This window comes from Varanus komodoensis, unplaced genomic scaffold, assembly GCF_004798865.1.
Source record: "Varanus komodoensis strain SLA01 unplaced genomic scaffold, ASM479886v1 scaffold1, whole genome shotgun sequence".
Lineage (NCBI taxonomy): Eukaryota > Metazoa > Chordata > Lepidosauria > Squamata > Varanidae > Varanus > Varanus komodoensis.
In genome coordinates, this window is record NW_025335268.1 from 98,914,138 (window position 1) to 98,930,948 (window position 16,811).

Consider the following 16,811-nt stretch of genomic DNA (forward strand, 5'->3'; position numbering starts at 1 on the left):
TAATGCAGGCCCTTTCAAGTCAGACCATCTATACATCTAGCTCAGTACGCTCTATACCAGCGGTGTAGACCTGGGGCCCAAGCCTGGCCTTCCAGGGGTCCTTCAAGGCTCCCCATGCTCCCATTCCCCTGCTCCCACCCCCTGTTCACTGAACACCAATCTTCTGGTTGTTTCCTGGCCTTTGCGCAGTGTTTTCTCTGCTCTAAAAAGGGGAGTGCCTCTCCTAAAGTGCAATGCCTGGCACTAAGAGCTGTAAACATGGTATTTTTGGCCCACACCCACCCCTGGAATGCAGCCCCTGAGAGCTTCTCCAAAGCGAATTTCTTCCTTTGGATGAAAGAGTTTCAAAAAACCCTGACTGAAACTAATGAACAGTTCCTCTCCAAGGTTTCTCACAAGCTCTTCTCAGATCCTGGGACACCAAAGATAGAACCTGAGTCCTTTGGCATGGGACGCATGGGTCTTCTCATGATCTACCAGGCTTCCATCTGCTGCTAATCAATCCAGACTTGATTGAATTTAGTGAATACACACGACGGGAAACTGGCTACAGAATAGGCCTACTGGGGGGCTGCCCATGCCTAACAATCCAGGTGGTATAGAAATAAAGATAAACAAGGAACAATTTTCTGTACTTGTCCATTTGTAATGTATTTCCTAAGGCCCATGTTGTGCCACCAAAGATGGAGCAGAACTTAGGTAGCTTCATAAAAACTTACCTGTAGAGGCTGTGTTTACATTGTTGCCAACACCAAGAGTAGCTGGGGCCAGGTTGTTTTGAACCCCAAATACTGCAGAGAAAAAATTCCTGGGATAAGGAGCAAGTTTATGAAAGCAACACAGCCAGTGACCCTTCTCCACTTTGGGAAGTATGGTGTAAAATTAATAATCTCTAGACACTGAAAACCTCCCCAGCATCCTAGCACTACAGCCTATTAACTAAACTGGCTCACCATATGTTCGCTTAAGTATATGTTTTGTATGCTTTTTAATTACTCTCTCACAAGTGCATGAATGTTTGTAATATCTCAAGCTGGAATCAGTTCATATTAAGGAGAAATATCTTGAGAGTTATTAGTGGAGTTCTAAGGTTAAAGAGGGTGAATTTTTGACTTCTTGATGTCCTGACTGTGTTTCTAGGATAATTGCTCATACATTACAACAGAGCAAGATCAAGCTTTGGTATCCTGGCTTAGGTGAAGGGTGACCTTTCTGCCAGCCGGGCTCTGAAGAGCCTTTGCAAAGCAGGGGAATAACCCCTGTCTTGTAGGGTCGTTCAAGCTTGGACAACAGGATGGTAGAATTTTCCCAGTCTTGTCCTGGCTAGAAGAAAAGTGGGGAAATTTCCAGCACTGGTGCCCAGTCTTATGGCTCCCCTGCAACACCTTGCTGCAGGCAGGCCCAACTCATATTGATATAGTGTTTCTATCAGTTTCTATCAGTTTCTATCAGTTTCCTAATTTAAGGCCTTGGGAAGACTATGTTGTCAAACTGCGGCTCAGAGACAGATCTGCCCACCTCGAAAATGCGATACCTGCAGGGGTGCCTCACCCAGCACAATCTACCCAGACACTATAATCAACACCCAAGTCCTTCTTTGGTGCCAACTCTGTGAGGCTACTTCAAAGGCCTTTCTTACTGACAGCGCTTCAATGGTGGAATCCTTTCCCCACTGAAGCCTGCCTGGTCCCAGGTTAAAAAGGCCCTCTGTGTTGAGGCCTTTAAAAACATGCAAGGATGTCTAAGAGCATGAGGAGAGTACCCATCCCACGTGTTTTACAAATCTAACCTGTACTGTATGTTGTTTTAGGTATTTGTCATTCATTTTCAAATTTTGTGTTTCAAATTTTATGGTGCTGTATTGCATTGTGTTTTGCTGCTGTAAACTGCCCAGATCTAGAAATGTATAGACGTGACATAAATCAACATCATATTAAACAAAAAAATAAACCATCCTTTTCTCTATGGGTGCAGAACCCACTGAACATATACTTCTGTATTTGCAAAGGCAGATTTCAAGGAATCCCACTGGAAGAAACTGAATTTCTCTATGTGTAACTGCTCTCTGATAGCAATCAATTCCAGTCCTTTCCCTTGAATGCTGCTTGGAAAGGAGGGGAAACATACCTGTAGAAGAAGTACTGAGACCAGCATTGAGACTGGGGTTGCTGGGTGCCAAGTTGTTTGTAACTCCGAACACTGTACAAGAAGATATAAGAAAAGGAATAATGTTGGCAACATAGAAAAGAAGGAAACGTTGTAATATATCTGGGCACAGCTATAGCTTCCTGTAGCTGACTGATCAGTAAAGACCAGAAAAGACACAAAGATAATGAAATGAGCTGCAATACCTCCCCTTTCACACTAACACCACAAGCAGTTGTTTATTTGGTCACTTCACAACTTGTCTCTTGCTGTTATTCCATGCACTTTGTGGCACTGATGCTATTCAAAGTAAGGCGAACATTTCCCACACTGATTTCTCTTCAGTCAGTTGGGTTACACAGTAGAGAAAAATGTACCCTATAGCTCATCCCAGCTATCATCCTGAAACTCCAAGATAACTTCAACACCACTCAGGAAATTTGCCTTGGGGGAAAATTCCTTCCCGGGGTGATCAGCTAGAGCTTGAGGAAGCAACTTGGGAAACTAATATGCACACATCTCCTTCTGCTTAGCACATAAATGACTTCTTGTATCAATAATTACAAGCACAACCACTCATTCCATGATTCCATGATGCTGCCTCTACACAGCATCACTCAACAGGTGCAATCACTAAGGATACAAAGGAGAAGAGGAGGACCTTGTGAGCTGCCTTGGATTCCTTGCAAGAAGAAAAAAGTGGGATATAGATGCAACAACGACATAAATAATCCTAAGCCTGCTTAGGCAGAAAGGAGCCCTACAGCTGATATCTCTAACTGGGGAATGCTGGCATTTGTATGCACGTGTTCCCTCTCATCACACATGCAGTGGCACCTTAGGGCAAACCTGTGGGCATTTAGTCCAAATGACACAGGGCCCTGTGAGGCTGCTGCAGTGAACACGCACCTGATCCAGTAGAGTGGGCTGCTGTGTTGATCAAAGATGAACTTTGGGTCATGTTGTTGTGGTAGCCGCCGAGAGATGACCCTGCAGGCAGGGTGGAGGACCACATGTACGGTGGGAGGGCAGCATTCAAGATGGTTGTGTCGTACGTCCCTGACACTGGGGCAAAATCAGAGAGCAACATCCATCATCAAAAGGTTAAGATTTTTTAATAATTGGAACAGTCTTCTCCAACCCAGTGCCCTCCAGGTACAAATTTTACCTTCCCCCAGTGAACATGGCTGTTGGTAATGTTGGTTAGGGATGATTGCAAATATAATCTGACCTTTCTGGTAGGCACTGAATTAGAGGACACCTTTTCTTTCTTTCCTCTCACCTGAACCACACAGAATAAAATTAGGACACATGTGATGTGCCTTTAATCACCACCAACAACTATTTCTAGTCCTCATAGTTATGGAGAAAAGCCTGAATGTGTGTTGGAAAGAGAGATGGCAGAAGGAGGATTGAGAGTTATGGCTAGCTCTCTGGGTGTTAGATTCACAATTGTCCAACAATACTATTCAATAAAAACTCCCTCCTCCCCAAAAAGAAAAAAAAAAAGAATTACACTGTTGAAGAAAAAAATGCCCAGGGAAAACCAAGGGTGCATTTTTGTGTGAGGAAGACTCAGGCAAGACTGGTCCAAAACTCTTGTACTTTTTAAAGACTGAAACTGTTGTGTTTCACCCCACCTTTTGTATACTAAAAGAATCCAGGGATCAGCATTGATCCTCTCTGCAATCTTGTTTTGTTCCAGAAAGAACAAACTGCATTTGTAGTCTCTGCTACTTTCTACATTCTTCTGTGACCTCATAGACTAGAAATATGGTAGACTCCCCAGTGTCTCAGGTGCTTCTACAGCAGGATCTGAGCAATGTCTGATGATTTGGGCACTACATTGCCCCCTGAACCCGCCCACACCACTGGTCCCAAAATTGCTGTGCCACCCTGAACACCTGCAAAACCATTTTTAAAGCAGAGAGCGTGTTGAACATACAGCTTGTTTTAAAGGCAAGGCACACTTTCAGAAAACTTGGAAGGATTTGCTTTGCCCTTAAAAGAAGGAACACAACCATTTAATGTGTTTTGTGGTTGGGGCCCCTCATGTTGAGCACCTCTATAGACTTCAGGCAATGAGGTACCTGACTGAGTGCTCTCTGTCACCATCTTGGTTTCCACAACAGCTTTCTTAGGTATAGGGAGAGTGTTGGATGAAGACCGTGTTGGGCTGGCACTAGCAGACCGACTTCCTCGAAGCAGTCGCTTAACATCATCTAGTTCTGTCCCTGAAAAAGAAAAGGGACATGGGGGAACTGAAGTCCAAAAACAATTTCCAAATGCAAACTGTGGCTGAAAGGACTAGAAAATGCCCCTCGAAAACTTCACATGAAAAAGTCCATTGCAAAACTTGGAGAAATGCAGATATTGAAGGTTAACTGAGTTTTGGTTCACATCATTGCTTGAAAGTGCAAAATCAGGCACATTTATTTACTTAGCATAACATTATTTCTTTACATCATAACATCTTACATAGTAAGATTTATCAGTTTTATATTTATATAAAATATTTATATCTTTACATCAGATTATCATTTATATCTTTACATCAGATGTATATTTTTACATCATAAAAAAATTGATGCATCTGATCAGAATGGAGAACTCTGTCAATCACAGTGGGGTTTTTTCCATTTCTAATTTTTCCAAATTTTAATTCAATTCCTCTCTTACTTTGAATTGAAAAAAGCTTGCATAAAAAGTTTTGAGTATTTTGTGTGCATTTTTTAATATACACTTTCCAAGCAATTTTTCTAATATCATGATTTTTAATGTTATTTTCACTAATACTTTTGTGCACTTTTTAACTGGAAAACTCCATGGCAAAATTTGGAGAAGTGTAACTTTTCATGGTTAGCTATGTTTCAGTCTACACTGTGGTTTGAAGGTGCGAAATCAGGTAAATTCACATTAAAATGTGAACTGAACAAAATTCCTCTCTTGTGTGTAACGTAGCATAAACAATGCTGAGAAGCAGAAGCCTTCTTACAGTTTTGGCTGTTCCATTTCCAAACTAGATGTGCTTCCAGGAGATGGCTTCAAGCACTGCCCAACAAAGGACATTGTGTAGCTATTCTATTTTCTCCTTCCTCACTCAATTTTGTGGGCTCAAGATGGACAAAACAATTGAAATAGAAGGATTATGAATTACAGACATTATTTGGATTCCCCATAAATTCTACAAATGAGGCCCAAAAAAGACAATACTTTAAAACCACATCTAGGAGCTATACCTTTTCAAATATTTCACTCCAGTGTAGGCACAGTGCACCCAATCCAGACCTTAAAAAATCACTCCAAGGTCTCAATCTAGATTGAGGCCCCACATCTATGAAAAAGATGCAAGATATTGATTTAAAATAATACTTGTTTTGGCCCTCATCAGACTGGGCAAGTGTACAACAAAAGTTTTACCTGGAAGCATTCCACAACTTTTTCTCCAACTCAGTGCAAACCACATGCCATTTAGAAGTTGGATTATAGTGATCTCCATTTCTACCCATGTTTGTGTTTTTCCATCTAGTTACTAGCTCATAGTTTAGGAAAACATTTTATGACATCAGGAAAAATTACTACAAAACGGTCAGATGAAGAGGTAACTGCTGAACTCATGGTTTATTCATCTGTAAGGTTTAGCTGCCTTTGCTCAAATGCACAAAACACAGTGAAAACACGTACACCTGGTTGATGGAGAAGCACTCTGCAGCCTCACTCGGATTTCACTCTCTGCAAGACAAAAGGAAGCAAAGGCTTACTGTAAAGTGCAAGATGCATTCACAACTTGATGCCCTGGACATGCCTTAACTGAGGAAGATGTATTGCTCTTAGCTGGTACCTTGACTTGAGGTTTGTTTTTTTGCTAGCATTCAGGTATACCAAATTGTGATGGAGACAGCATAAATCATTGCTACTTTGAGATGGCTTGCTAAATTGTCTGCTTTAATGATTTACTCCAATGGTGTCAGAGGCCTTTATAAAATTGGACTGTGCTTACAGTCCTAGTCCTCCTATCCATTCTATTCTTCTTTCTGCATCATGGGAATAGAGGAAGTTTCATTCTACCAAGTGAGAGGATTGGTCTATCAAGCCCAGTATTGGCAACACTGACTGACCACTGCTTTCCAGGGTTCCAAAGAGTTCTTCCTGTCTTCCAGTCTGAAGCTGCTGGGGATTGAATCTGGGATCTTCTGCATTCAAGATTTGTGCTTTCCCACTGAGTCATCACCCCTTCTTACTGCTTATCTTTCACATCTGAGCCATCCCCTGGGAACCAGTAAGTGTACCTCTTGGGAGGTGAATGTTCAGGGTTGGCCCAGCTGAACAAACAACCCAAGCAGTTGCCTCGGCCAAGAATATTTTAGTAAGGATAAATGAATTTCCTCCATTACTGCGTTCCATGGTTTTACACTGCACTTTGTTCTCTACCTGCCTTGGAGAATGTATAAAAGTAATTTTGGAATTGACACACACTCAGTTTGCTGTATTTTTTTCCTTAAAAGTTTACCAGTGTATGCCAGCGCATATGCACATCAGTACTGGCATACACTGAGTAAATCATACAATTTTCTCATGATACATTTTTGGACTGTGGTTTGATCAATGCACATGGGCCATTGTTGTGTTGTTGAACCACAGGATAATATGGAGGTACAAGGTGATTCAAAGATCACCGAAACTCCAAATGTTATAAATAAGAAAAACTTGATTTTGCCTGAAATAACCAGCAGCAATCGAGGTAGCTAAGATCATAAGATCCAAGATCTTAGAAGCCAAACCAGCAGAGAGATGTTGGAGATTGATGTGTGTTCCTTATTATTACAGGACTTTTTCTCTCCATGCCATTATCTCCATATAAATAACTGCCTCTCACAACGTGATTGCCCTCATGGGAAACCTTATGACTGCTTCAAAAAAGCAGAGTGAGAGCAGGGAAGAAATCTTATCACAAATCCCCAGTGTCTTGTCTAGTTGCCTTTAAATCCATGTGCCAAAAATGGGCTTTGCACATGAGCTTTCAAAATAGCAACCTGCAATAACTCATAGCAGCTCCTTAAAACAAAACAAAACAAAACAACCCAAGCACCTTCTCAAAAGGAGCTTGTGAATCATCATGGAGTTTCCATTCCAACAAACAAACAAACAAACAAACCCCACTTGACATGCCCACATACCCTTCGCCATGACTTCTAAATAAACCCATGAAATACCTGCAAAATGCTCACATTCAACCTTACCTCGGGTTTGGCTTCTCCCCCTGGTAGCAGAGGAACCTGTGCAAAATAAAAGAAATATTACTTGACATTTGATTTGACTGAAAAATAAAGTGAAGTTCTCCAAATCTGCAGTAATATTGCTTGCTAAGGACAGCTCCTGGCACTTTCAGTGAAAAGGTGTACAGCTATTGCATCTTTCCCTCCTTTAATGGATTTTTTGAAGTAAGAAAAAAGTAGGAAGATGTGGTAGAAAAAAAATGGAAGGTTAGAAAAGGAAGCTAATGACTGTGTCTGCAACCTGCAGTGAAGTTTTGTGATCGCACAATGAAAACCTTATTATCTTCTTATATATGTATATTCAAGGATACATATGCATAGTTCACCTTAGATTTCCAGCAAGGGCTTCTAGAAATTGGCCACTGACCTTAATTTTGGTTTTCAAAACTATTTAATTGTAAAATAAAAGTGGTCACACTCTAACTCTATACAGTCTTTTGAAATGGTTTTGTGGTAAATGTGATAAATTCATGTTGGATACTTCTCAGCATTTTTTTAAATAGAGTTCATTCAAATTTTATTTGTGAAGTTACATCCAAGTGGTTCAGCACAAGCTGCTTGACTTTGTGTTGAGTTGAGTCTGGGCATACTGTGTCTTTCCCTTAGACAAGAATGCAACCTGCCAAGTATATAGAAGATACTCAATACTTTGGCAGGTTATATCTTGTCTAAGGGAAAAGACAAGCTTTCCTGAGTAAGGAAAGCTTACCCTAAGCTGACACCCACCAGAAATACATGCCATGTTTCTATTCAAAGGCATTCTTTCAGAAGTAATTATTAGCAAGGGTGTACCCTCAAACTGCAGTTTCAAATTAGGAACAATGATCTGTTTTGTTGTACTGGTGGAATGTTGCCAAGAGAAGTTGGAATGTTGTATTCATGGAGTCTTCACATGCAAAATAGCAGATGGTGTGAGTGGAATTTATTTAGGTATGCTCGCCAGAAGTATTTTTATGAACAGTTGGGTTCAGTGGTGTTGCCTTCACCTTAGTCATCTTCCATTACTTTAACCCCCTATTTTCCCTCTCTGGTGGGGGTCAGGGAAGCTAAGATAGCCTATTCTGCCCATTACTTTTCCTGTGCATTATCATCCATTCAATACGAATAGTGAAATGCCTATGACACCAGACATAAGAGGTTGAGATGTGATTGTACCAAAACTTCAGGACTTCGCTTTCTTTTTTTTCCTTCTGTGCTTTCCTCCCTCATGTAGTAAGGAAGAATTAAAAGCCAAGCAGACGCTCCAAAAGCATCAGAAGTTTGGTACTTCCAATGATATGGATGAGACTTATTTAGACCACTGAGCTTCCGTTCTCTCACACACCTCCCCTTGTCTGAGGACCTGATCCTCAAGAATTTCACACCACACTAGTACAGCTGGGAATAGGAAGCAACACCAGCATTTCTACAACTCTGTGGTAAATAGTTTCTAGATTTACTTTGGGCTTTCTGGTTCTACCATTAAGAAGAAAGAGGCCGCTGCTTCAGGCAGATGATTTTGAGTGCCATGAAAGGGCAACACATTGATGGTTATTTCATTTATTGCTATTGTATTCCATTGACAGATACTCTGGGATACTCTGCTCATGTGCCAAAGCAATGTAAGTCACTCCTTGCTTTGGTGGGGGTCTCATTTCCTGCTCCAACTCAGGTGGCAAAATGTCTTGAACAAGCCCAGGGATGGGACTGAAACACCCACCTTGAAACATGGGATGAATGGAGAGGAGTTGTGCCCATGCAGGATTTTTGCAGATGAGGCACCTCTGCTTTAGACGCTAATATGACAGTTTTGCATCCCTACTCCTTATCCACTAAAGCAACTAGAAAAGCATTTAAAAAATTAAAAGGTTCCTGCATCGTAATGAAACATGACACTTAAGTATGCAGATCTATGTCATGGGCATAATTTATTCTAGTGGAAGAAAAGGGTGATTCTTGACATTTAATAGGCACATACCCTTAAGCTGGCCTTCAAGTAATAATAGAAACATACCAAAATCTTTTCTTGGAATCTCCGGAGATGAATTTGCACTGGAGCTCCCTGCAGAAGAAAGAGAAGATTTCATTTGAAAATTTTACTACATTTTTATCTGGAAAGAGATAGTCCAATATACTGTATCAGAATCATACCACACCACGGCATTTGGTGCTTCATTTTAGATGCAAATTGTGCCTCAAGTGCATATGAAGAAGTATTGATCAAAATCCAAAAGTGATCAAAAGTGGGAAATCAGTTATCTCATACCATAATTCCAAATGGCTGGAAAGATCATAAATGCATGAATCAGCACCCTTTTCTATAATTTTTTGGTTCTGTATGAGTACAAGAAGCCATTGCAAAAACAGATGGGCCTCGAACAGCTGGGATCTAGGTACTGCAATGGGCACGTACACACTGGGAGGTTCCTAGGACAGTTGGAATGATCAGCCAGTATAATGCTAACTCCATATTTCCTTGATACTCTGATACCTTCATATGTTGCATGGTGGGTGGCATAGGTTTTTCGTTCAAAGGTTGAGCCAGGTGATTTGGGAAGAGTAGAACAAGGAGAGGTGGCTTGCTTGTAGGAGGAAGAGGAATTCATTCTAGCATTTCCACCTATAGATGAAACAAAACCTCCTCAGATATATGTAAAATGGACTGGACTGTTGGGAAGGACAGAGTTTTGCTTTAATTGCTTGACCACAAAAGGCCCACAGATAAGCCATAAAGTCTAACTCTGTCTTGAAGACATGGACTGAGTCTGCTAAGTCCAGAAGGACGACCTTAGACATCTGTCACTGAAGTGACCATTTTTTGCCAGCAGTAGATCTGGAGACAGTGGTCTCATCCTCAAAGGTGGGAGAGGTCCAAAGTTTGTTGAATTGGTATTTATATTTTGGCTCATATATACAGTAAGTATAACCAGCAAAATATTGAATACAATATTCCAGTCAAAATATCTGAAAATACTTATAAGCCCTTAGTCAAAATGATCTCTGACAAGACAATTTAAGATGGCAAACATGTTGTCAAGCCACTTTAGTCCCAGTGGCTCCCTTGGAATGAAATCAGTTTATATGCAAGCATCATAGCCTGCGGATTCCATATTAACACAAAAACAAGATAATCCTGAGTAGTTAAATGTAAGCTTTTTGATTGTTTGTTTCTGTCAATTTAAAATGTAATATATAGCCTTCTTTCCAATAGGAGTACATCTCACAAAACTCAATGAGACTTGTCTGAAAATGTGAATAGGATCAGGCAGTTGGACAGCTAATTTTTTTTCATAGAGATACCTTTCTCCTTCTCTTTCTTGGGACTTTTAGTGCTCTCCCATCCAGGAGTTGGATTGGGTTTACACTTTCTTAGCTTCACTGTAGTAGCCCAAAGCAACTCATACATTCTATCCACCACTCTAGTCTTAAAAAGAAGGGAAAGCTACTAAGAATAATCACCATTTTGATAGACGAAAATAACAACTGGAAATAGCCAAAAAACACATCATCTGGGTCTTCAGCCATTCTTTTATGGGGACCACTGCCTATTTGCGCCCACTGCTTCAATAGTCTCTGCTGTCTCATGGGCTGGTGAGAAATTCAGGTTGCAAGGAGACTGAATGGGCAATGGCTCACTTCTGCTTCAGTGTTCGAGACACAGCAAAACACAAACCATGTTTGAAATAATGTGGTTAATAGGTGGTTTTCTGAAAGAACTGGCCAATATATAATTTTCTGCCTTTGGATTTTTGTCAGAGCTCCAAACAGAAGTCTGGCTGTGATCTAATAAGCTTCAGTCATAGGAATAATCCGTGGATGCCAGCCTCCGATTTATGAAAAGAGAATGTGCTCTTTGTAATCTCAGCAGAGGGCTATTCTAGTACACTTGCCTGTGGTTCTGAGGCTGATATCATTGTTCAGTGGCTTTCCCATTAAACTGTTCTGAGAACAGTGGACTTTTGTCAGGAAACTTTTGCTTCCTTCACCATCCCCAATTTTAAAGCTGACTGGCCAAGCATAGAATTAGACAAACTGAAGAAGCTCCAGCTCTTTTAATGCTGCTGCAAGTTTTGTGCATTCAGAGAGCAATCCTGTGACCCCTGGGCTAGCAACCCTGGACCACAGGATTGTTTGGATTCTTTTTTCAGAATCTGGCTGCAACTTCACAGGGGGAAGGGAGGTGTTGTTCTGGTGGGGAGGAGACTGGAGAAGCCTGGATATAAGTTATTCTGAGCCTCCAACCCTCTCCTTCCAAAACACCCTAGCTAACTAAGCGAAGAAGCCTGCCTAGCGGAATCTGCCATTTCTTCAGCCGTGTCCTGGAAGACTGGACACTTCCAGAGTATCTGGCCTTAGAAGAACTTTGCAGGCAGAAGGTTTGATGATGTTCCTTGACATCGTGTGGGGTTTGCTTTGTGTAGGCTACATCATAAAGTAAATATAAAAAAGACTTGTTCACACTGCACATAAAACAGTATGGATTTGCTACTGCACGAGGCAGTGATGGCTACTAATCTGGACGGATGTGAAAGGGGATGGAGAAAATCAAGGAAGACGGCCATCCGTGGCTGCTACGCAATGGGTGGGTTCCTGTGAGCACCCAAGTCCACCAGATGTTGTTTGAGCACGGTGGGCTGCAGGGCATGCCGGGGGCTATTGTGAAAATTCGAGCCGCAGCAGGCAGTCTCTTCGGCTTATCATGCTGTCCAAATCCAGTGAGGTGGATTGTTGGCATGGTTACTAAAGCTCCCAGGATTCACGGGCTGTTCTAAAGTTGTGGCTTAGTTAATCATGCCAACAACCCACCTTACCAAGTTCAGATGTCACAATAAGCCACCGCATTCCCCTCGCCACAAGCCACAAGGAGTTTTGAAGACTGGGCAGCCTCTGGTCATGATCGAATGGTAAACTGATTTGTGACCCACGTGGCCTCCTTTCTTCCCAGCTTCCTTACCGTTCCTCATTTATGCCTCCTCAGCTTGAGAACTACTTACTCGCTGTGACATAACTGCTGCCATGTGCGTATGTCCTCTTTTCCACTCCGCTCCCTCCGCTATAAGCTGTTGATTTCAGCCCACTGCTACCTCCTCCTTCTGTCAGAGAAAAGACAAAATGAGAGTCTACAAATGAGAAAAGGCAGAGAAAAAGACATTCCAACAGAAGGAGGTATTCCAACAGGTTCATTTAGCATTGTAATTCTCCTGTATTTGACTGTTTTGGGAAGATGTTGCCACAAACATAGCATATAATGGCTAGAACAGCATCTGCTCATGGAAAGGCTCGCCACTCAGTAAGTCTTAAACTGACCAGATGGAGACCTCGCCCCCCCCCCCGCCCCAAACACACATACCTAGTTAAAGTTGTAAAGCTGGGGTTAGTCTGGGGTTAGTCCTGAGACTTTTTGTCAACCGTCCTGAAACTTTTTGTAATAGGACGGGATAGAGAAGTTTTAGATAGTAGATAGTTGGAATGACCTTTCATGGGTCCTTATAGCCCACTGCCTGTGATGCAAAGAGATTCAGGATGCCATCCAACCACACAATCTTTGACTCTAAGGGTAGTATCTAATGTGACACCTCTAGCACAATGCCAATAAGTTCTTCCTGGCGCAAAAGGCATTCTTATGCTAGTACAGCATGCTTTACATTAGTGGTACTGTCAGTATGGATACTGCCCCAAGATTTTTGTAAGTAGATTGATCTGTGTGGGTGCCTTGAGGTAATATCTCTTAAGTTCTCTTCAGGTCTGAGCTGCTGACATCCTGATGTTGCATTTCAGTAGGCCCTAGTTGGTTGAGGAAGGTATAGGGGATGGGTAGAGATGACTCGTTCTCTAGCAGAGAAGGGAAGAGATAGCAAGTGAGGTCTGTTTGTGTAGCAGGAGGTCCATCTATGTCAGACGTGGGTCTGAAAATGAAATAGGGAACTGACTTTGCATTCTGTATGAGCTCCTATAGCACTCTGGGTTCCTCTAGACATTTGATGAGTTTGATTATTAGAGTGCTAATGCTATGAATTCTTGCTCAGCCTCTACATTTGTGTAAATATTTTTTTTTCCTCTGGAATATCATAAGTCTCATCCTTCATATCCCAGGAACATTTCCTTCTAAGGAAACCAAATCCAGGGTAAGTGCAAGAATTTTGAAACTTCTTGCTACTAGGAAGGAGGATGCTGGTGCATCACGATGTTTTCAACACTGCATTAATACTAGAAATTAGGAAGAGTTTATATAATGAACATTCATCTCAAATAAGAAATGGGTGCAATCTGGCATTGGAAAGAGAGTGAGATGCAGTTCAGAAGAGTCGATACAGTGACTCTAGATGCCAAAGCCAACCATGTGGGTCAACACTATCCCAGCCAGGTCTTGCCAAGCTGGACATGTGAAAGGAGATTGCACCCCAAAAGCTAAGGAAACTTAGCATTCTTCTTTGGGGGGAGGCTGAGGATTGACACTGTGAAGGAAGGATGGGAGAAGGAGAGTGGTTTACTGAAAAAAACCCAACACTATTCTCACCGTGTCCCATGGCTCAGAATAATATATGGAACTGGATCTTGAGCCAAATATTATTTCATTCATCCATTTATTTGGGATATTTCTAGGCCATCCAATCACATTGAGACTCTGGACAGCTCACAGTTTTAAGCCAGGTCAACTGCTATGAACTCATAGACACTTTATAGGAGTGCTATGAACGCACATGCATAGAGGGAGTCATAAAGAGCCTTGGTGATGTGGATTTGTGCCCTTCCTGTTACTCACAAAGGATTGCATAAAACAGTGGAAAGCAACATGCTGTTTCCACCCACATTTCGATCTGTGAGCCTGGGGGAAGAAAGGCATACAGATTTGTAGAAAGAGGCACAAATAGAGCAAAACAATTGGCTTGCATGCAGTCAAACACATACATGCACACACACAAAGAGCAAATTTTGTATATCAGCCCTTACTTGGAGGAAGAGACGTCAGCCTGGTGGTAACAGTTTCTGTAATAACTGAAATGAAGTAAAATAAGATTAAAATAAAATAAAATAAAATGGAAAATATTAGCAAATGAAGGAGTAATTTACCAGGAGGTTCTCCAGCTCAAACTCTATTGAGATGAAGAGGGTTCATTAAGGGTGCAATCTTACACATATTTAGACCAAAAAAGAAATAAATGGCTACCTGATGAATGCTGGGATCTGTAACACTTTTTTCTGTTTAAATGTGCATAGGATTGTGCTTTAAACAGTTACAAAATGACCATTCCTATGATGAACCGAGAACCAACATGGAGGATTGAAAATGCCTTGGTATATTCACATCTGTTGCTATGACCTTGTCAGTAATTCAGGAAAGTGCTGAAATCTCAATTTTGCAACTGGGATATTTATTTAGTCACAGTAAGGTATTATTTCTAAGGATATATTATTCAGCAGGACCAGTTGCTTGAGTCACTGTCACATTAATAGGCAAAACGATTTCTGAGGCTGGCTACCCTTTCCTCCTGAGTATTCCCATTGCATTAAGCTCCCATTGTCCTTTTTTGCATTAAGTCAGATTAACAAACGAACATTTGCAATTCCTATAAAGACGTCCATTTTGGAAGGAATTCCATTTGGTTACTGGGAGTTTCCATTTGGCCCCACAAATGCTTTTTTTGGAAGTAGGTGAATCAACTCAAGAGGCCCTTTAGGCAGTAAATTTGGGCAGTAAAAGGGTCTCTACATGAGATAATTAACTTCATGAAAAATGCGTGAAATCAAGCATAATATGGGTTACAGAAAAGTGTAGAAGGAGGTTTTGGAAGACTGCATAACCATCTGTCTACTGAGAGGAAAATTGGCTGTATGCTAACTTTTACCTTAATAATGGTTAAGGGAAACCCCAGGCATTCCTAGAAAAGGCTGCACTTACATCTCTCAGTGACTTCTGCTCCATCCCGCTGATTTTTCTTCGTTACAGCGTCCATATCATCGCTACCTCAAGGGGAAGAGAAAGAGGAAAGGTGAACATGCCACTGGCCCAGGGCTCCCACTCTCTGCCACAGAGGCTCCTGACCTGTTCCTCTCTCAGAACTGATGCTCATCAGCCCATAGCCCACCACTGCCAGCTTCATCAGTGCTGAATTGGAACACGTGAGAATATAAAGATGATAATGTGAACTGCAAAATCAATGTGCTTTTGTTTTTTTAAAAAATAAAAGCATCCCTTTAGAATGCTCCAATCTGTCCAGGGTGCAGGATTTTTTTTAAAAAATCCAAAGTTGGCAATGCTTCCAATGAAGTTTTAGGCCAGGGACTTGGGAGGAGGTCTTAAGGTCAAATAAGCCTGGGAGAAGCACAGTTTGATGGCCTTCAAAGAAAGTGCTACTTTAGAGCACAATACCGTGCAAGTTTAGACAGATAAAGACCTCTGTGCCTCCAGAATGTTGTGACTTTTTCCATCTAAATATGCACAGCAGTGTGTCTTTAGCTTGTGAAGAAACAGTGCCATCTAGTAGTAGTTTTGGGATAGTTAGCCAGAGCTTATTCTGATTCAGTTTTTAGCTGTATTGTTCATTTAAAAAGCCTTTAGAGGGCAATTCTATGAGAGGTCAGTCAGAAAAAAATGCCTACAGTCCCTAATTCCCTTACAGGAGGAAGAGAATTCTGCAAACCACTTTGAGTTCATTATAAGAAAAAAGTTGGATAGAAAATAAATAACTAAATAGGTCTTCTTCTTCTGTCTAAACTTGCATAAGGATTATGCCCTAAAATGTAGAAAGTGCATATAAAGTAAAAAATGTAAGTTAGTTTGTCCCAATAAATGACAAGGGCTTGCTAGGCTCAGAAAAGAATGTAGGAAGGTATACATTCTGCCAAAGATTAACCAAAAAAAGAAGTAACCGGTGGGCAAATAATGGGAGAGGGGGAAGTAGATTTTGATTAAATGTGATTTGTCCTGGCATGTGCAAGGAGAGTGGTGGTCATATAGGAAATGCATGGATCCTGTCCTTAATGCTGGTGGTGCGCACTTATGAGCATTCTTCAGCGGAGAGCAAATTGGCTTTTGGGAGGTAAATAACTTTGCACCTATGAGCATTATCCTGAGGAGGTAAATAACTTTTCAGGGAAGAACATCTATCACAACCACTATCACCTGTCCCTAAGCTTTCGCCAATAAAAGGAAGCGATTTTGGATAAAGAAAATCTGCCAGTACAGTAGCTCATGGGTACACATTGAACTTCTAACAAATTCCGATAGCAAATCAGATGGGTGCTCTCTAGGCAACACTCAATCCTTTTATGTTCTATTAATTTCAGTGGGAATAATTCAAGTACATCTTTAACTCTCTGAATAAAATCAACAGAGTTTAAAGGCACCTTTTGGTTTATTTCACATGTGCACATGATCTTACCATTCTTAATCAGAGATGTAAAATTCTA

At 41.3% G+C, this 16,811-nt stretch overlaps 2 protein-coding genes across 2 annotated transcripts in view; both read right to left on the bottom strand.

Moving 5' to 3' along the window:
• COL17A1 (collagen type XVII alpha 1 chain) overlaps positions 1-15,360 on the bottom strand; it is a 65,378-nt gene extending 50,018 nt beyond the window's left edge. Inside the window, exons 1-11 of the mRNA XM_044450299.1 lie at positions 15,301-15,360; positions 14,352-14,396; positions 12,395-12,493; positions 9,892-10,020; positions 9,415-9,462; positions 7,386-7,421; positions 5,830-5,877; positions 4,236-4,379; positions 3,055-3,210; positions 2,128-2,199; positions 720-791 (exon numbers count right to left, since the gene is read on the bottom strand). Of these exons, the coding sequence (XP_044306234.1) occupies positions 720-791; positions 2,128-2,199; positions 3,055-3,210; positions 4,236-4,379; positions 5,830-5,877; positions 7,386-7,421; positions 9,415-9,462; positions 9,892-10,020; positions 12,395-12,493; positions 14,352-14,396; positions 15,301-15,355 (904 nt within the window). The 5' untranslated portion in view covers positions 15,356-15,360. The remainder of the gene's footprint in view (positions 1-719; positions 792-2,127; positions 2,200-3,054; positions 3,211-4,235; positions 4,380-5,829; positions 5,878-7,385; positions 7,422-9,414; positions 9,463-9,891; positions 10,021-12,394; positions 12,494-14,351; positions 14,397-15,300) is intronic.
• A 7-nt stretch (positions 15,361-15,367) lies between these two features.
• The window catches only part of LOC123024064 (collagen alpha-1(XVII) chain-like), a 28,317-nt gene continuing 26,873 nt past the window's right edge, over positions 15,368-16,811 (bottom strand). Inside the window, exon 20 of the mRNA XM_044431350.1 lies at positions 15,368-15,507. Coding sequence (XP_044287285.1) covers positions 15,368-15,507 — 140 coding nt within the window. The remainder of the gene's footprint in view (positions 15,508-16,811) is intronic.